At 41.4% G+C, this 21584-nt stretch overlaps 1 protein-coding gene across 2 annotated transcripts in view; it reads left to right on the top strand.

Annotated features, from left to right (window-relative positions):
• Positions 1-21584, top strand: part of Rsu1 (Ras suppressor protein 1) — a 173902-nt gene that overhangs the window by 83245 nt on the left and 69073 nt on the right. For both annotated transcript variants that reach the window (XM_060372329.1, XM_021648483.2), the window contains one exon: positions 13554-13686. In XM_060372329.1, coding sequence (XP_060228312.1) covers positions 13554-13686 — 133 coding nt within the window. The remainder of the gene's footprint in view (positions 1-13553; positions 13687-21584) is intronic.

Here is a 21584-nt window from a genome sequence, read left to right on the forward strand (position 1 = left end):
ATCAGATCTCATTAAAATGGATTGTTAATACACAGCCTGAAAACATTAATTTTTTGTGTGTGAAAATTTGGAATTCATTGAAAATTAAGGTAAAATTATCATGGTCATACTTGTAGAATTAGCAACTGTGCCACTCATCATTGTTAATTATCCTAGTACATATTTCATGGGACACAGTGTCCACACCTTTATCATTCACAGCCTCTGCTGAGAATATAACACATACCACCAAGGTAATAAAAATATAAGCTCTCGAGCATGAAGCAAAGCCGAAACAAGCCAATTTTACATATAACTTAAGTTTAGGTTCTGTGTAGTTGGTTGATCCCTTACTTAACCTTTAATAAAATTGGATTCAAGGGTATTTATATATAAATAAAAAAATAAAGTTAATTTTGCTCCCTGCTTTCTTATGAGAAAGTTCCTTGTGCCACATTACAGTGACACTCTAACTTCATCTTATTGGCTGAAATGCAGCCCAACTTCTTCCTAAGAAGATGTTCATGAGGTCAGACACGCAGAAAATAAGTTTTCCACATTGGCAGCATTATTGAGGTGATTATTGTTTAGATTAAGGGATCATATTCAAGCCTGTTGTATTAGTCTACATTTGTTTGGCATTTTGTCTCCTCTGATGTTATCTAGCAAATTATTCTCCCCTTCTTACATATTTTGGAAATTAAATTTGATAACCCCCCTCCTTTGCCCTTCAGACCCCTCTTGAGGATTCTGCCGTTGCATGCAGTTCTAGAGTGTACCCTTGAAATGATGTGGTGGTTAGTACAGGTCTGTGCAGAGGCTACACACCAAGGCTCAGAGTCAGGCCTTAGATGCTTGAAAGGTTTCTGGCTTCTGCTTCTCAGGTCTGACCACAGCCTTCTGTTGGTTCTCTGGTCTTTACCATAGAGATAAGGACCACTAAGGAAGTAGGTCCACCCTTACTTCCACAAGAAGGAAACATTCAGAACTGCCACACATACATTTAAGGTCTTTCAGAGGCTTGTAATCAATGCCGAGTGTGAGTGACGCCATTTCTCTGCAATAGTATAGAGGTTTCCATGTCAAAAATAGATGGATTAAGGTAGAATACCTTAGAATACAAGGGTTCCAGACTTTTCTGCAACACTGCAGTCCTGAGCTGCCCTAGCAGACTTCTCTGCTTTGCTCTCCCTAAACTCAAACCCTTCTCTCCTATCTTACCCTGCTAGTAGAAAATCACCTGAGATATTTCTAAGTCCCACATCTCTGCTGATTTTCATAAGTGGGGCTCCTCTAATTTTAAAGGTAATGTCTTATTCAACCTGCAATGAAAAACATACATATCGCTTAGTCTACATATACGACTGTTGAATAGAAATCACTTGTCTGTGTGAATATGGCCTGGTAAGAACAGTCAATATTCTGCCCTCTTAATAAAATGATGTCATGCTCCTGGAAACTGCTCACAGATTTATCAGAATCCCTGTCAAGTCCCAACAATACCTTTCATAGAAATAAAATCCTGAAATGCACATGAAATGCCAGTGGGCCCTAAATGGTCAAAACAATGGTAAGAGAACAAATCTAGATGATTCATATTTTATGAATTTAAAACATGTGCAAAGTTACAGTAATTAAACAGAGAAAGAAGGGCTGGGGGTGGGCTGTGGCTCAGGGGCTCAGCTCTTGACTGGTGTGAGCAAGGCCCAGGTTTCTAGCCCTATCGCAGAAATCACCTAGAATAGCGGTGCTAAGATCAACTCAGATACAGACCAGTGAGCTAGAGAACCCTTACGTAAACTCTCATGTACATGGGCCCATGGTTTTTAGTTATATTACTAACTCATTAATTGTTCAAATTAATGATTTCACTGTGACGTTTCCATACATGCATCAATCATGTTTGGATGGTCTTTCTCTTCCTGCCAGGTACCTGAAATACACTAAATCTTTGGGGGAAAGCATAAACTAATGTGTCCAACTCATAACTAACCAAGCACACTCGATAAATAAGAGAATACACGTTCTTTTATAAGAGAATTTATTTATTTTGTAAGAGAATTGAGGCTTTCTCTTTTTTATTTTATTCTATTTTTTTATTAATTACACTTTATTCACTTTGTATCCCCCCATAAGTCCCTTCCTCCTCCCTCCTGATCCCACCCTTCCTCCCCCATCCCCTCCCCAAGTCCACTGATAGGGGAGGTCCTCTTCTCCTTCCTTCTGATCTTAGTCTATCAGATCTCCTCAGGGATGGCTGCATTGTCATCTTCTGTGGCCTGGTAAGGCTGCTCCCCCCTTAGGGGGAGGTGATCAAAGAGCAGGCCAATCCGATTATGTCAGAGGCAGTCCCTCTTCCCATTACTATGGAACCCACATGGACACTAAACTGCCATGGGCTACATCTGTGCAGGGGTTCTAGGTTATCTCTATGCATGGTACTTGGTTGGAGTATGAGTCTCTGGGAAGACCCCTGTGTTCAAATTTTCTGGTTCTGTTGCTCTCCTTGTGTGGGTCCCGTCCTCTCCAGATCTTACTAGTTCCCACTTCTTTCATAAGATTCCCTGCACTCTGCCCACAGTTGGCCATAAGTCTCAGCATCTGCTTTGATAGTCCACAGGACAGAGCCTTTCAGAGACCCTCTGTGGCAGGTTCCTAGCTTGTTTCCTGTTTTCTTCTTCTTCTGATATCCAACCTCTTTGCCTTTCAGGATGGGGATTGAGCATTTTAGTCAGGGTCCTCTCTCTTGCTTAGTTTCTTTAGGTATACAGATTTTAGTAGGCTTATCCTATATTACATGTCTATATGAGTGAGTATATGCTGTGTGTGTCTTTCTGCTTCTGGGATAGCTCACTCAGGATGATCCTTTCCAGGTCCCACCATTTACCTGCGAATTTCATGATTTCCTTGTTTTCATTGCTGAGTAATATTCCCTTGTGTAGATGAGTCTTTCTATTTTTGAATGAACGTGTTTGTCACTCCAGTGGACATGCGGGACACCCATACACACACACACACACACACACACACACACACACACACACACAAACACACACACACACTGCAGTACTCACTCTTCTGTGTCTGGTTTATTTCCTTTAGTGGTGACCCATTCATTTTCTAGCCAATGATAGGATGTCATTCTTTATGGTTGAGTACTACTCCTTACATGTATCATATGTTTATGATGCTTATAGTTTTATCAATTCAGCAGTTCGGCCTGGAATATGGAGACTACTGCCACAGCAGTGATGGCGGATGTGCAGCCTCTCTTTCGTGCAGTGGCTTTATTTTCTTCATGGGTGTCCCTGGCTGTATTATACATGCAGACATATTATATGGTAGATCTTCTCTTTCATTTTTGTTTTTCTTTTAAGGAAGCCCCATCAAGCTTCTGTGGTAGCCGTAGTAGTCTGCTCTCCCACACACAGCGTCGAAGGCTCCTGTTCTTCCTCTCCAGCGTTAGACACTATGAGCAGGATTGAGCCTTTTTGCTCATCACTGAAATGCAAATCAAAACAACATTAAAATTTCATCTCACTGAAGTCATAGTTCTTGTAAAGAAAAAAAAAACAAATGTTGCTGGAAGGATTTTTTTTAATGAAATACAAAAACTATCCATTGGAGGAAAGACAATTATTTTATGATGCTGTGCACATGCATGACTTCAAGAGATGATTGTTTGTGTACATGCAAAAACAAGGAAGTTGAACTCCTACCTAGCACATGCAAACATTAGAAGATGAAAGACCAAAACGGAAGACCTGTGTCTTAGTTAGGGATTTTAATTGCTGCAATAAAACACCATGACCAAAGCAACTTGGGGGAAAAAAGGGTTTATTCAACTCATGCTTCTACATCAGAGACCATCATTAAGGGAAACAGGGTAGAACCTAGAGGCAGGAGCTGGTGCAGAGGCCATGGAGGGATGCTGCTTACTGGCTTCCTCAACACGGCTTGCTCAGCCAGCTTTCTCAGAACCAGGACCACCAGGCCAGAGATAGCACCACTCACAGTGGGATGGTCCCTCCCTATCAATCACTAATTGTGTACAGCCCTATCTTATGAAAGCATTTTTTTAATTGAAGTTCCCTCCTCTTCAGTGACTCTTACCTGTGTTACAGTTGACATAAAACTAGCCAGGACAACCTACAACAAGCAGTATAACTCTCCGGTGAAAATGCAAGCAAGACAAACGCTTCATGACATTAACTTTGATGATTTTTTTATATGATATCAAAGATATAGGCACCGAAAGAGTAAATAGACAGATTGAACTCCATGAAAATAAGTGCATATCAGAAGACAATCACATCAGGAGCAGTAGCACCAATCCCAATCCCGGTATTGGGGGCTTGGGGAAGGAGGATCACATGAGCTGAGGAGTTTCCAGGTGGCCTGAGGAGCATGGTAAGACACCGAGGAAAGAAGACAAAGAGGGTGGGGAGAGAGGACAGTGAAAGTCCCTGCAGGATGTCACTGGCAAATCTCTAAATCGCAGTGTTTATATACCTCAAAAAACCCCAGACGTGTGTAGAGTTCACGATCCCCTCAACGAAAAGCAACCAATAGCATTCTAAATGCATTTATCTGTAGCCTTTTCTTTATCTGTATGTATGTATTCTTATGTGTATATTCTAATCTCTCATATATATATATGCAATGTTATAGAAACTAAGATTGCTTTCTGAGTTTTACAGCCTACATTTCAGCCTTCAATATTATGTCATGACCATTAGCACATGTCATTAAATTTTATTTGGAAACACTTTAAATCCTGTGACTGCATATTATGCTATCCATAAGTGGTTCATAATTTATTAACCAAGTCTTAGACACAAAGCCTTGTCTAGTTATCCAGGAAGAACACAAGCAATACTTAAATCGAATATTTATAATACTAAATCTCTCAGAATAGTTTTGCTTATATCCTCACCATGCAAATTCCACACTAAATCATCTGAACATTTTAATAGCTCTTCAGAAAACAGGTATAGATTGGCGTTCTGACCAGCCATGTAGAAAAATGTCCATTTCTAGAACCCTGCTCATCTCTAGGAACTGCAGTTTTTTGGGTTTATACCATCTGATAGGATACATATACAGGTTGAAAGGCTAACTGTGCTCTGTGGCCTGGTGGTGTTTTATCACCAACAGTGGCACTATTTTGGAAGATTCTGGAAGCTGGGAGATAAAGTCAAGTTGGAGGTAGTGGGGCACTTAAGGTGGGTCCCTGGCTGATTCCTGTCTTCCTGTCTGTTTTTTTTTTTTTCCTACCATTGAACGCACATGTTCTAGCAGGGCCTCCTTCCTCACCATAACTGTCTAAACCCTCTGCAACTATGAGCCAAAATATATCCTTTCTCCTTCCTTCGGGTTGTTTCTATCTGGGGCTACAGTTGTCACTACTCAGAAGTAAAGGATAGAAGACATTCTGAGAAGAGAAAAACAAATAGTTTCTATCACTTATGTCACAAGGTAGTTAAGTGGCACTGTCATGAATACCGAATCTTGCTGGTGAGGGAAAGGAGGTCTCTGAGGTGGTGTGCTAGCTTGAAGTTAAACTAGCTAGAAAAGTTTCCATCATTAAGGACAAAGTCCTGTGTATTTAGGTTAAATGGATGCCGTGAAAATGGGTTGACAACAGCTGTATCAGTTCTATTAAAAATATTGATGCGGATCTTTATTATTAAAATACGCGTTTTTTGTTATTAGTTGAAATTGCTTTAATCAATGATTCTTCCCCGGGTTTCCACATCACCTGAGACTTCCTCAGTATTGGCATTTCTGGTTTCTTGAGAGGTTGGAAGGAAGCCTTCACAGTAGCCCCATGAGCAAGGGAATTTGATAGGAAGGAGGATCATGGTGAAGAAGACAAGCTGTGGCCAGCGCTCATGGGGAAGTCACTCAGTAAGATACAGAGCAATATTGATGAGCGATCTCTGTGTCTTCAAGGAAACAAAATGCAATCCTTGTCTCTAAGATGCATCGGAGCCTTGCTTTATTTTGAGATGGAGTCTTGTTATCTAACCCAGGGAGGCCTGGAACTCCCTTTGTAGCCCAAGGTCTTGCCCCTGCCTCCTAGGTGCTGAGACTGCAGACGTGAAACACCTTCTCCCTACCTTTGTGACTCTCATAATCATGATCCTCCCCGAATCATGTTTTATAATTCTATAATGCTTTCCGTTCCATAGCACCGGCTCATGTACAGACCTTGGCTCTCAGCCACAATGCTATCCATTGATGATTATTCTCCCTTGGCAGATGGGGAAACTGAAGCTCCACAGAGCACAGGTTTTGACCATTCTAGTGTCAAAGTTGGTGAATGGTGTGGGTTAAATAGAAGCCAGGATCACTGAGCTTTTTTTCCATAAGATCTGACATTATGTGAACAATACAAGAGAAAGCTGGCAAGCAAAAATGGTATTGCCTCCCGTGTTTAGAAGAATGACGGGGAGATCCTAAACAAATGCCAGGTTTAGAACATGAATTATTTATTAGCGGCCATATCCACTTGCAAAATGAAGCCGCTGTGGTGATGTGCACTGGGGATGCTCTGTTGCTAGGTAATCATATCTACAAGTGAGTGAGAGCTCCTTCTGTCCCGTATTACTCTGGGCCACAGATATAAAATGGCCAAGAAGTGCGTGAGATAGAAACTATGAAAATGATTTTTTTTTTTTTTAATTGAGAAAAGGCCTCTGGACCTGTGTGCTCCAGCACACACATAAATCAGGGGCTGCTTTTGTTGTATGCATTTGGTGGGGGTGGGGAGGTCTTGTTTTTGTTTTTTAATCTTTCCCAATTTAAATTATAGTTTTTCCCTAGAGTAACTATTTATTTTAACATGTGTGATAAAGCATCCATGCATTGCGTGACTGAAATGAACAGAATGCCATTTTTCAAAACTGGCTGCCCCCATGTGAGAAAGGCTAAACAGACAATTGGCGGAATGATGGTGTGGCCTTGCATTCGCCGCAGAATAAATTTGAGAGCTGTCAGGAGACATCCTGCCTTACTCCAATTGTGCGGATGATGCACAGAAAGCGAGGTAACCTCAGACCAAGATTCTTAATCCATGTAGGGGCCTGATAGGCCGTCCTCTGTACTGAGACTGAACTGGCTGCTACTGTGGTGGGCATGGTGATGGGAAGATGCTTCCAATATGAGGCTCTTTGTAATAGTTACCGTGCATGTATTTTGAATTTGTTTTGACAAATTCTCTTTCATCTCTTCATCTTTAATCTTTTTTAAATTATGAAAATTGGCCACACTTACTACAACATTAAGTTCTTTAAAGGGGAAATATGCTACCCCTTTGTATCTCTCTGTATCTCACCTTTTTCCTGTTTAAGAAAAACAGAATTAATATCTTCTGATATGTCTCTTTCTTCTTTTTATTTTACACATAAAATTTAATTATACACACATCATGAGATTGTCCCTCTTCTGCCTTTTGTTGAAAGAAAAGGTCATAAATGTACCGATACTTTTCTAAAACTTCCAATGTGGACCTCTTTCCAGGCCACTCCATACAGTGTCTGTTTTAATTACTAGTCACATTTCATTGTACTGCTGTTGTCTTAGCAGCTGGTAGTGAGCATTCTAGTTTCGGAGTTTATGAGTACAAATATTTGCTGTTGCAGCATGGGCATCACTTTAGAAGCTTTATCAACTTTCAATCAGTAAAAAGGAACTGCAAACAGGAACTTTTCATAATCAGGTATAATCACACATTTCTGTTATTAGTAGGGTTTGCACACTATAATAAAAATCATAACGATTTAGATGTACACTTTCTATATGGAACAGCCATAAACACAGCTTTTATTTTGTGTTGTCATTGTTTGTCATTAGTTTCCTTGTGGGAATTCAGTGCAGAGCCTGGAGTGGGGGGGATAGGGGGAGGATCTTCCGGCTGCCTGGATATCTGGCCTGGACTCTTTACCAAGGCATGGGCAGATCTGGGATCTCAATGATGGAACACCTAGTCACCCATGGTTTTCTAGTTTAGCCTTGTTAGACTGTGGTCTTAGATTTTTATGAGTGAGAGAGAATCTGACTTTCAGAGTACATTAATTTAAATGCTCTCCATGGCATCGTTGGGAAATTGGGGATGTAGGAAATGCCATTTTGATGACGTGATAAATTTACCCAGCTCTTTCCGGCCACCCCTTGCTTGCTGTGTGATAAACAGTGCTCCTGGCCACATGTGTCAGGATCTTGAATTCTCAGGAAGAATTCTCACAGTGTGATTACGGGAAACAACCAATTTCCATAAGTGAAAATGAGCATACTTATTAATGGGGCCTTGGTCGCCTATTGCATTCAATCACGTTTATAACCAGCAAGGCGAATGATTGTATTGCATGATTTAGAGTTTACACAATTACCACCGCACGGCCAAGCTGGCTGTACTAGGGGCTGGGAAGGAAGCATATGTGGTCTTTTTGCAGGTAATAAAATGGAAAATCCAATTTGCAATTGCAGAATAAGCGTCTGAGTGATAGATGATCTTCAGGGCAGCATCGGTCAGAGGGTCACTGCTAATCATGGTACTGCCTGGCTTCCCCGGTGGCCCCACCTCCCTGCCGAGGGGTGAGCAGAGTGAGTCTGTCTGGGAGGCAGCCAGCGTGTCTGTAGGTGCACGGTTTTCGAGCCTATTAGATCCTCTTTGTCACAGTGCTTAATCCTGCTGCCTGATCCTTGTTAGAACAGCACCAGAGCACCGCTCAGCCTTCTCATAAAGGGGCCGGCGAGGGCTCCTCGCTGGACGCACTGAAGCGTGCAGTGTGAGGGCGATTGCAGGCTGACTGACAGCAGGATGAGATGCTGCCTGCATGTTATTACTTAAAAGGGAACACACCCCAGACAGCTGACAGACGAGCTTTGCCGAGGCGATGGGAACTTGTTGCTAGGCCAATATGAGACAGGTGTCATCTTTTCTCACGGTGTAATGGCCCACCTTTACTCTAATTATATTAACCCTCTTCTGAAATTGCTGCGTGCCAGGCTGGCACAGAGTGAGGTAAGAGAACCCAGAGACAGATGGTTTGCTGGATGGATTGCAGCTATACAGAAGCAAGGATTGCGTTAACTCCCAGGGACAAACAAAAGATGCTCATCCCATCATGCTAGGAACCCTTGATAATTCTGAGGAGTTGTTGCTGTTTAAGGATCACATATAATTTCCAACCCGGTCACAGGTGATTGATTCCTCCTTCAGTGTTTGCTGTGGACAGTCCATGGGTCTTCACAGTCCTTTCACCAAACAGGAAGCTGATGAACTTGAACCAATCTTTTCTCTCAGACCTCCCCCACTCCACTTCATCTTCAGGCTGTGAAGCACCTGTGTATTTGCTTCAGCAGCACCGCTAAATAGTAAAATAAGCAAAAGCTAATGGCATAAGGTAACTCAGACCTCCCTCTCCACCCCTCATCACGGTGAGCAGAACAGCAGAATGGATTCAAAGCAGTGGAAATGATGACGATGGTGCAGATGAATACTATCCCATGGTCCTTTCTGCTTCCTTTCACTCTCACACATCAGCGTATGACTCCTTCTCCCTGAAGGGAGCATGTCTAGCTTACATTCAGCATCTCCTCTGTGCTCCAGTTAGCAGAAGTCATTAGCAATCCTCTGTGCCTGCCCCATCTCTGCTGACAACACGAAATAGAGACATCACCAGGGACTGACAGATCTCCAGGGGCCTGTGGGCTTCAGACAGAAGGGCATGGCTGACCTTTCTTGACATTATTCCCTTAGGTATTTCCTGCAAGTGTGGCAGTGGGGGAGCACACTTTTTTGTGCATTGTTTTCAGAGGCTTTGCTATTAAAGACTGTATGGTTCAGAAAAAACTGTCGTGTAGTTAAGCAGAGGCAATGCCCATTGTAACGCATTGGTAGTTGGTTGGCAGTAGAGTGCAGGTTCTTCTTTCAAGCAGAAATGTGGACATGGTTCTTAAATTCAAGGATGAGACATTGAAATTTCATTTGTATCATACTTCCTGGTTTGTTTTTTGTTGTTGTTGTTGTTTTGTTTTGTTTTGTTTTGTTTTTTTTGAGACAGAGTCTCTATATAGCCCAGGCTAGCCAAGAACTCATGATTATCTTGCCTCCCTAGTGTTACAATTATAGATATAAACCACCATGCCAGCTTGCCCCTGTGTTTTCAGATTACTGGGGCAAGTCTTAGAATTCAGCAGAAGGGCTCATGATGTAGTCCACAGAGAACAAAGAGCCTCATTTTCTCACTGTCTTGTGCCAATAGAATTTGAATAACTGATGCTGGTCTGTGACATCTTCCCCAGCCCTTGCCGTGATCCATGCTGCTCTCACGCTGACCAAAGGCCCTGAAAATACAGCACAGTCAGAAATCCTTTGTGCTTCAAACACAGCTTCTCTCTTTAGAATTCCCTGCTCCAGTTTGCAAAGTAATAAAACCCTCATATTCCTGTGGTCCTTGTCTAAACCACACATTTAAAGGAAGCCATTGCTGTTGAGTTAATTCATGCTAATGTGTGAGTGATGTAATGCCCTAGATGCTTGGTCTGCAGAATAGAGTTGTGCCCTGTGAAATCCAGATGTATTTCTCAGCATTCATGTCAGAAAGGGAAGAGGTCCCACAGAATTTCCACCAAATCAGTTTGTATCCTAATTCCAACAGTCTGTGGTATTTACCACCTCATCCCCTCCTCTACTTTAGATTACAGCTGCTTGTCCAGTGATCTTTGGTACTTGTTGTATAGTCAACTGTAGATGAGTGGGAAGGAAGAGTGTAGGTGGCTCTGGTGACGGTCTGCAAGCGGAGGTTACTTCCAGATGGATGTGTTAGTAGACCTCCATCCCCAGAGTATTAGTGAATTGTTACTGTAGCGACTATCACCTGGTACATGGCCCCTCCCATCGTGGCCATGGCATCCCAAGGACAGTGGGTACAGTATATATTGTTCATGGAAAAAAAATACAACGTGGAAGAAATATAGACTTAATCTGCAGAAAGTTTTATCATATAATTTTTAGGAAAGGGGGACTCTGGAAAAATAGTATTAGTGAGGGAATGAATGATATGGAAGAGATAACATTGGAATTTAAAAAGTAGATCATACAAAGAAACCAGAGTTACAGAAAAAAATGAGAGGTTGGTGTCACTCTTAGGAACCCCAAAAGGCCCCCAACATAGAGGTAAGGACCACAGAGACATCTGTGCCGACAGGATCAGGCTCGGCTCAGCCGAGCATTCACAACTCTCAAGCTTCCATTTCTTCCAGGCAGCTCCAGACTCATGATTTAGAGAATCAAGCTCATTAATTTCCCAAGTGATGTAAAAGCTGACTAATGATGTTTAATCATTAAGAGGAGGAAATTGACAATATTGATAATCTTGGGGAGCAATGTATCTGCTTATTTTTTGCACTTTATCCCAACAAACTCAGTTTCTTTGGAAAGATGTAATGAAACTACTTCCCTAAAATTTAGTCTTCTTTAAACGTTATTTGTTGGATTGTAATGATTTATGTGTGTTTTCATGGTTGTTTTTGAGATTGTAATTTAATTACAATGTGTCTCCCCTTTTCCCTTTCTAAACCCTCCAACATACCCCTCCTCCTTCAAAATCAGGGCCTCTTTTTTATTAATATTTTTCTTTCTCTGTGTTTTTTCCAGTTTGTGTACCAAAAGGGGAATAATCAAATTATCTATCCTACATTATAAAAAGAAACAATTGTATCCATTTCCTAGTAAAATTTCTGCAACTGGAGAGATGGAAGTGAACTCTTGTAAGCATGAGTTCAAATTCCTAACACCTGTGTCAAAAGCTGTGTCAAAATCCTGACGCTGGAGAGGTAGAGACAGGAGGATCCTGGGGGCTTGCCGGCCCATCAGTGTAGCTGAGTCAGTGATCTCCAGGTTCAGTAAGAGATGCTCTGTCAAAAGTGAAGATGGCAAGCGAAGAAGGTAGTCTACATGCATGCATGCATGACACACACCTGTGCATATACCATGTCATAAAAAGGAGACTTTTTTGTTTATTCTTTCATTCCTAGAGCTCAGATCAACTGGAAGATTATTTGTATTGAAATCCATCTGCATCTTAGAATATATTTTCATTGTTCTGACCATCAATTCTGACAGAATGCCACTCATACCTCAGAAGAGGACAAGCATGTCACTTTGATGTATCTTGAGAAGGGTAATTGCTGAACATCTCTGTTAAAACGGCCCTGTGCGTAGATCCACGAGACTGAAAGTGGACTTGCATGGTAGACCTTTCAAGGAAAGGCTCGCTGAGACTCTCCAAGCAAAGCCACATCTGTTCCTGATGTGGAAGTGTTCTCTGTTTGATCTTGTCTTCAGTACAATGGCACGCTGGAGGAAGCGCCTGTACATTTCCTTTTCCATTTTTGAACATATGAAAAGTTGAGTCAGGGGAGCAAGTCTGAACATGAATAGGTGACCCCCAGGTGAGAGGGAACTTATGAGTGCCAGTGCTTCGTTAACAGAGACAGCATTATTGCCCTAGATGGGCACGCAGCTGGGTTGCTTTGGCCACAGGAAGAAAATGAGGTTTGGTGCCAGGTTCAGATTCCTGTGTGGACAGTTTCTGATCATGAGCACATTAGTTCATTCACCCGAGTTTCCGTTTCTTCACCTATGATGTGATGTTAATAACGGACCTTGGGGATTGCTAGAAGATTAAATGAGGAAGTAATTTTCGAAGGCAGTTTCTAAAATGATTAGAGCCACCGGAATGTTAGTGTCTGTCAGCATCGTGTTAATGAGACTCTAGTAGGACTGATTTGCGATGCACTCATTGTGCTGGAGTGGACATAGTAACCCCACTGGTGTAATGTGCTCCTCTTGATTCACTTGGGTTCGCTCCTGGAGAAGGAGATTCTGTTATCTGTTTTGCCTTAGATCACTAGCACAGGAGAGATGAATGCAATCTTGACAGCTTCAGGGCTTTCAATGTTAGCTCTTCTCTCAATCTTTTCAATGACGTGCATGGGTGGGTATATGCATCTGTAGTATGTTCATGGATGGATATGTCCGTGAGGGCAAGTTACCCCTGGAAGGCAAAGGTGTTGGATCACCCGGAATTGGAGTTACAGGTGATTGTGAGCCAGTTTATGTGAGTGCTGGGAACTAAACATGGTCCCTCTGTAAGTGCAGCACGGTGTCTTCACAGCTGAGCCATCTTTCTAGTCCCTCTTTCTATCTTGAACAAGACTTTTAAGTCTTGATAGCAAATGCCTACAAGAAGAAGACTTGGTATACTGGAGAAAGCTTACTTTCCTCCATTTCCTGTCTCCCTCTCCCTTTCCCCCCCTCCCTCTCTCCTTTCCTTCTTTCTTTCCTATCTTCCTTCCATCTCTCCTTCCCCCTGCATTTGGAATCAGCTTCTTGAATCAGGGTATCACCATCAACATTGCTTAGTATACCAGTAATAACTTGGGCTAAGAGCTTTAAAAAAATAAAATAAAAATGATTTATAAAGTATATAAGGATTTCTTCACTCTCCTCTTGTTAGATGGTAGAACCTTCAACTTACCTTTGCTTCTCTTCATCTTTTCAGGCAACTTGGATCTGACTGGTCAGAAGCAGGTCTTCAAAGCGGAGAACAATCCCTGGGTCACCCCAATTGCTGATCAGTTCCAGCTTGGCGTTTCCCATGTGTTTGAATATATCCGTTCTGAAACATACAAGTAGTAAGTGAACCATGCTTTCTAAAACATCAATCTGATTTTAAAAACAATTTCTAAATATGTGAAATAATTTTAAATGCTTTTAAAAATTATCCTGTGGTATTTTTTTCTATTGTTACCAATGAACATGTATCATTTCTAAATGTCTTATTGAAAATTATGGGTGGTAATTGTCTCTAATTTTTGTACAGTATTTTTATTTGACTTGTAAAAGGCTATTTTTTCCAGTTCTGTTTAGAGAATTTTTAAGGTATTAAATTAGTTAAATATCCGTGGTATTCCTGGCACTTCACCAGACATGTTAGGATCAGAGTATCTTTTATTGTTTGGTGAAGGAGAATTACAGGTGTCAGGAGAAAACGTGTTAAGCTGTTCATTTATAAAATCTGTGTAGAATACCAGGACAGAATATTCTGATTCTTGGAAGGTTTCATTCTACAGGGATAATTAGCTCCAGTGGAAAAAGCAATGACACACAAAGAAGAGGGAAGAGAAGGAAGAACCAGCCAGCTTTAGGCCATGGCATCACCATATCTCAAATCCACCTTTGTATTAGAGTGATCATGGGAGGCTCCCATACCCCGGTACCTAGTTCTCTATTCCTCCATGTTTCAGGGTTCACTGGGGTCCTCCATCTGCTTTGTTCTGCCTCTGTCAGTTTGCCATGTTAGTCCCTAAGATGTTCATTTAGGTCAATGCTTACCTGATTCCTGATGCAGAAGGCAAGTGTGGTTTCAAACATCTGAAGAGAGACTGAGAAAAATCCAGTTGTGCTTTTTAATCTGCTATTTTTAGCTCCAGTTTAGCATCCTGACTACTAGAGCGAAGCTAGAATATCAATAAAGGATGTGCTCCCTCAAGACTCCCTTGCTTTCTTTTTGAAAGCCTTCCATCCCCACCCTACCCCCAACTCAAAACAATTTTCCTGTAGTCTGTGCTGGGCCACTGGGTCTGGATCATGTGACAGGATAGAAGGTGTCCCTGGGAATGGCCGACTGTCGTTCTGAAGTCCTCCAGCAGGGGCGCTGTAGAGAAAAACTATGCTAAGCACACTGAAGCGTTGGGATAGTAACTCAGTGGCCGAAAAGCACCAAAAGGCAGAATTTACACAGGAATTGTCAAAATGGCGGCACATCCTTGTAGTTAATCCATAAACCCTAAAAATTATGTATGTGTAGGGTAGGTTATGTGTATGGACTTAGATTCAAACTTTTCAAAAAATGCAAGTATGGCTAGCTCAGTCTTAGAAGTTGTTTAGTTAATGAAAATGTGTGAAAATATAATTACAATTTAACAGACTATTTTGTTCTTCTTGGTAATTATTGGCATCATATTTTTTTCTACTACACAGCTGATAATTTTCTGTTAGCAAATGCAAAGCTATGGGACCATTCTGTATGTGGGAATGTACAGAAGAGTGCCCGGAGCAGCCCCTGTTAATCCAGACCGAGAGGAAACATTGCTTATTCTGGATAACAATTTTTTATTTACTCTAAATTAATTTATAATTTAGAAAAGATTAGAATTCATTTTATGTGAAAGTTCTACTATCTTGAATTTCATTTAAAAAAAAAAGATTAATTTGTGGGTCCCTGGGGTTTGTGGCACCTTCGAGTCATAATTAGGCAATTAATCACCATTATACATGTTGTAAGTGGATTCAATTGATTTAAGCCAAAGTTAGGATTCTGGATAAAAAACAGGTATATTGTTTGGTGAGTTCATTGGTAGTTATTTGAAACCAAATACATGATGATTTTAATCAGTAGCATATACCTACATGTGTATCTCTCTCTCTCTCTCTCTCTCTCTCTCTCTCTCTCTCTCTCTCTCTGTGTGTGTGTGTGTGTGTGTGTGTACCCGTGTATGTATGTTGGGGGGCAGTGCACATATGCCACAGTGTGCAAATGGGTGTCAGAGGATGATGTTAACTGTCGGTCCTTGCTTTCCACTTGTTTGAGATGGGATCTTAGTGCCGTGACAAACTGTCCCGTGAGCGCCTAGCGATTCTCCTGTTCAGATCCCACGTCTCAGTGTAGGAGCACTAGTGAGAGCTATTGTGTCTGCATCTGATTTTATGCCTATTTTCAGGATCTGAACTCGAGACCTTATGCTTGCATGGCAGGACTTTACCTGTTGAACTCTCTCCCCATCCCTGTGTTTATATTTCTTTTTTAAAGGAAAATTTTCTATTGATTCTTTGTGAATTTCATATCATGCACCCCAACCCCACTCATCTCCCATTTCCTTCATATGCCAAAAATAAAACAAAAAGACAAAACAAAAACAAACAAACAAACAACCCCCCCCAAACCCCTTTCTTGCTATGGAAGCTCTGGTGTGTCCCACAGTATACCCCTCAGCCCAAACATCTTTATGTGCAAATGCAGTAAATGCAATGCAGTGCGTCATCGGTCTGGTTCGAGGCCTCTGGCTTCAGCTACACCATGAATACTGGATCTTCACTGAGACTCCTCTCAGATATCCTGTTGTTGCCCTGTGTAATGAAGAGCCTGCAGTTTTGCATCTACAGGACTGACTCCTTCATGTGCTTCAGCAGGGGTAGATGGCTGTGGTGCTCAGGAGAGCTGGCCCCATACTTCACCTGGACAGCATGGGAGAGCTGGCTCTGTCCCTTGCCTAGGCAAAGCTGGAGAGCTGGCCCTGGTGGTGCAGGGATGGAGAGCTGGCAGGCTGACTAACTCAGCTACCACTCAGGCCCAGACCTAGGGCTTTTAGTTGGTGCTTTTATTATTATTGTTGTTGTTATTATTATTATTATGTTTTGGTTTTTTTTTTAGACAGGATTTCTCTATGCACCCCTAGCTCTGTAGGCCAGGCTGGCCTCAAACGCAGAGATCCACCTGCCCCTGCCTCCTAAGTACCATGATTAAAGGTGTGTGCCACCACTGCCCAGCTGGTGTTTATATTCTTATCTCCATTATTAGATTGTAATACCCTTCTTTTGAGGGTTGCTGTAAGGAAGCATTTGTGTATTTTAAACCTATCTTTTCTGTTTGGTTAGCTGTGGCCAAGTGTGTCACCTTCTGTAGAGTTACATCAAGGTTGAGAAGTGATAGTAAGCTTTCAAAAACATTGTCTTCTCTTTAGGGGACTATACTGTAGCCTCTTCCACCTCCTTGAACAGAGGAGAGCTGCTCGCTGCTTCCTTTACTTCAGCTTCTTTTAACCTTATTCTCTCATCATAACTAGCATCACTTAGAAGTTACACTGGACCAAGATATAGATTGTTAGCTAATCAAGATGCAGAGTCAAAATCATAGTCAGGAAAACACCCCTACAGCACCATTGTTCTACCGCTGATCATCACCATGCTAATATAATGTGTTGTTTGCATCCTGAGGACATCTGAGAGGACATAAATAGATGCACCCTCATTGTAATTAAATCCCAGTTCCATTCTTTCACTGCCTTAAGCAGCCATCACATATTGTAGTGTCCTTCCAACTGTCAGACACAATAGTATTCTTATTAGTACAGACTGGGTTATTTAAAAGAAAACCCCAAACTACTTTTTCAAGTTTTACATGTGAACACATAGGTCAGCGATTTATTCATGACACTCATCATCTTTGTAGAAACAACTTTCATGTCCAGTGCTTAAGTCTTAGTTTCTTGAACCTGAAGTTTCTTTTGTGAGTATGTTTGTGGGGGGGTATATGTTCATGTGTATATGTGCACGTATGTGCAAACCTGCATGCAGGCCAGAGGCCAGTGGTGAGTGTCATTCTTCAGGAATGCTGTCCACTGAGACATGGTCTTATGGGCCTGGAACTTGTCAAGAAGGACAGGCTGTCTGGCCACACATCCCAGGGAATCATCTCTCTGTCTCACCAGCGCTGAGGTTCTGAGCATAGGCCAACATATCCTGCTCTTCTGCGTGGGCATTGGGAATCTACCTCAGGTCCTCATGCTTTCCAGAAAGCACTTTAGCAGCTATGATTTCTCCCTAGCCCTCCCTGTACTTTGTAATAATTACTTCTTTGTCTCTTTTCATTTGAGCTGCATACGTGCCCTCAACTTAAAAATACCTGGGTACTTACATATCTGTGCATATATTAATATGTGGCCACATACTGAAGATACATGTACACATAGGAAAGCATAATATGAAATTTTTTCTTTTTGTTTTCTACCCAATTCATCTTCTACCTAGGTGAAAGCATAAAGGAATTAGGGAACATTCTAGGATGTTTTGTTTTCATACTTGTCCTTGGAAGTTTTTCCTAGTGACCTTTGGGTTTAAGCACATCCTCAAGATGGTTAGGGTCTAGGGAAGTGACAATAGAGAAGCAGATCATCTGATTTATAAGCTCTGATGAACTATGATAGGAGACGGGGTTACTTCAAATGAACAGGGAATTTGGTGCGCTGGAAGAAGGGATTCTCGGTACTTAGAGGTTGTTTCACTTGATGCAGAGAGGAGCTTGGTCTTCAGTGAAGCAGGAAGAAGAGCAATAGGCAGCTAGGATATTTATTTGTTTTTTGTTTTTGCTTTTCTATTAATTTGGTTGGTTGTGTGTGTGTGTGTGTGTTCATGACACTCATTTAAAGGTCAGAGGATATCTCTAAGGAAAAGGTCCTTTCCTACTGTAGTCTCCAGGAATTGAATTCCAGTTGAAGTGCCTCTACCCTGAGAACCATCCCACTGAGCCATCCCATCAGCCCTGACTTCTTAGGGATGCTCTGCAGGATTCACTTTGCACACCCATTGGGATGTAGCCACTTCTCAGGTAAAGATTGCTCTGTGTTCACCCGTCTTCTTGCCTCAAGGGGAGCATATTGACTGTTGTCATTTCTGTTGCCCGTTATGGCTTACTCCACTGTCAATGTAAAACAAGGGGCAGTGTCTGGAGTTTGGGATCTCATTTCAAACCCCATAGGATTTTCATTCTGTTGTTGAGTCACACATCACCTTTTAACTCTTTTGGGGATGGAACCTATCCACCTGTTTACTTCTATGTGACTTGTTTTATTTCTGTAGAATTTTGATGGATTCATCATTTCCAGAAGGTACATTTCTTTACTTTTGTCATTTCTCTCTCTCTCTCTCTCTCTCTCTCTCTCTCTCTCTCTCTCTCTTTTTGTTCATGCTGAAAGAGCAGCCACACTGAAGTCTGAGTCCTTGACAAGATCTACTGTGAAAGGGAGTAACTCAAACTTTCTACATTTTCGTCTAGGTGTATACATAGCGACGGCAGCCATTTTAAACGCTGACAGGTTCACTCTTGTCAACAAGCTAACAAAAGAAAACATTGACAGATGCTGGGCTGAAAACATGTTAGTTGAAAGAGGCCTGTAGAACACAGGCATCCCCATGAAGGGTGCAATTTGCAGAGCTTGGCAAGCCTGCATCCTCATTTCCAACCTGGCATTACACAAAGATGCTTCTTCATTCTTCTACCTTATAACTTGCTTTTTTCCCGAGGGAAACATACCTCTCTCAGGGGAGTCACCATTCACATGAGTTAACGGAAACAGTGCTTGAGGAGTGGTAAGCAATTATGAGAAAAAGGCCAGGCATTTATTTCTTTTCACATGGAATTCCAAAAAAACTAGTCATCTTGTTTCATTTATTGGGACTGGTTGTTTTATCTGCATGTAGAATTAAAACAAAATTACTTTTCCTTCTGCACTATAGGCAAACCTGTCTCAGGCTATAATGGACATAAATGGGCTTTATTAATCAACTACCACATCTCCTAATAGCTGCTGAGTTAGCAGCCTAGAAGTTCTTTAAATCACCAGTGCATCAGGTACCCTGTCTGTAGTCCCTTATTAATGCATCTAGAATGCAGTCTGTGGGCCTATCACTCCATGACAGAGATGTGTAGCAGGGAACCATATCTATTGAAAATTCTATAAGGTTTTTCTGGTGAACTGTAAATGGATACATAAAGCTAACAGATAGTTTTATGAATATATTCAGAAAGACCAAGGAGAGAGTTAAACAGTCAGGACCTTTTGGCCCCTCAGTGAATTTTGCATATTTGTAATCAGTGTGGAGAACATTGTAGACCTTTCTTTTTTATTATTGTATCTGAAAATAACTCAAATTAAGCCACATGGCAGCAGCGTTTCTCTACAGTAAATGTGAAATGAAGGACATGTTTTCCATTTAAAGTTTTGACATAGAGATTGTTTTTATTCTAAAAGTTGACTGTGTTCTACTCCTACTCATTTATATTTCCCTTACAGCATATGTACAGTTGGTGTCCTTTGAAAATTTAATAAGTTTATTATTACATTTCCTCCATGATATACAATGAATTTCAAACTTTTGATACCTCCGGTCCAGGTTGCCTGTAAATATGTTATTGTTAACAATGGTTGCTACAAAATATGAAAGAGAAAAGAGAAGGCTGTTAAAGGATTGTATCACATCTCTTCAGTTTGTCAAGGAACAACAACAGTAACAAAATCAAAAGCATAGCATCATTCAGGAGCTTTAGGTAGTGAAGAGGAATTTTAATTCAACAACATGGCTGGTCTGGGAAGGGATCACATCCAAGATACAGGTCTGTGTGATCTGGCAGGAATACAGACATGCTCTTAGTATACATCTTTGATCTCTCTGACTGGAATACAGACATACCTTTAGCACACAGCTTTGATCCCAAACAATGACATTTAATTGAGGGACAGACAAATGATGAATCAGGGAAAGATTTGAGAGAATAAGTCAGAGATAGGATATGCCCAATTCTCATGAGGACAGGAAAGAGAAGCTACTTAAGAGCAGCAGGAGAGAGAGAGAGAGAGAGAGAGAGAGAGAGAGAGAGAGAGAGAGTTCATGGAGACAGTACAGTAGAATTTGAGAGTATGGTGCAGTTCAGTTGAGTTTGTGCAATTGAGTTCCTGGAGTTCAGAGGAAGTTTTTTTTGTTTTGTTTTGTTTTGTTTTGTTTTGTGTGTGTGGTTTTTTTTGTTTGTTTGTTTTTTGTTTTTTTTTTTTTTTTTTTGGCAGAGCATTTCAGTGAAAAGCAGAGAGAAACCAGTTTTAATCAGTCAGCTTGGAGAGAAGTTTTGAGCCAGAACAGTTGAGTTGAACAAGCCATCCAGAGTTCAGAAAGAACTAGTAAGGGTAAACTTATTCAGCAGTGAGTCTTGGAGGCTGAAAACATTCCAGGCCTATGTTAGCAGAGGCTGGAAACTAGAGCTTTCCAGGTTGGGCTTGCAGTAGACTAGATTATACAGAGGCTAAAAGCTTCCAGGCCTAGGCTTAGGGATATGTAAATAGAAACACTCTTGGTCTCAGCCCAAACCATGTGTTAGTAATGCTTGAATACAGCTCTCATATCGTCCCTCCTCTGAGGAAATAAAAACATTTACAAGGAGCTGTGAGGCCATTGTCTACCAAACCTCTGACAAGTCACAACTGACTTTTGAATGAGGCAGCACATGCCCTTCCATACAAGTTGAGACGTTTTAAAACCTTGCTGACATTGTACACAAGAGACTCCTTCCCTCCAACTGCCCAGAGCCTGAGACTGCGCTCCTATCTTACCTCATAGAAGGGTGTGCCTTCTGCAAGCATCATCCAGATCCCTCACTAGCAAGTGATGCAGTACTCATACATGTTTGGGATTAACTTGTAGACAAAAATGTATGCAGATACAAATTAAATCCTCTTCCTAAACTCAGAATTCAGCATGCACCATGATATTCTGCCATGGTGGAGCCAAGGAATGTGGACTTACCCCCTTGAAACTGTGAACCAAAATAAATCTTCCCTCCGTTAAATTGATTTTATTGAGCACAGTGATGAAGAGATGGCTGATACATAGGTAAATCTAAGCTGCAGATCTACTCTGAAACTACGGTAGCCAGCTTCCAAGACAGCCCTCAGCTTTTTCTTCCAACCTGGGGTTCACAACCTGG

The sequence above is a fragment of the Meriones unguiculatus genome, chromosome 19 (assembly GCF_030254825.1).
Source record: "Meriones unguiculatus strain TT.TT164.6M chromosome 19, Bangor_MerUng_6.1, whole genome shotgun sequence".
NCBI classification, from domain to species: Eukaryota; Metazoa; Chordata; class Mammalia; order Rodentia; family Muridae; genus Meriones; species Meriones unguiculatus.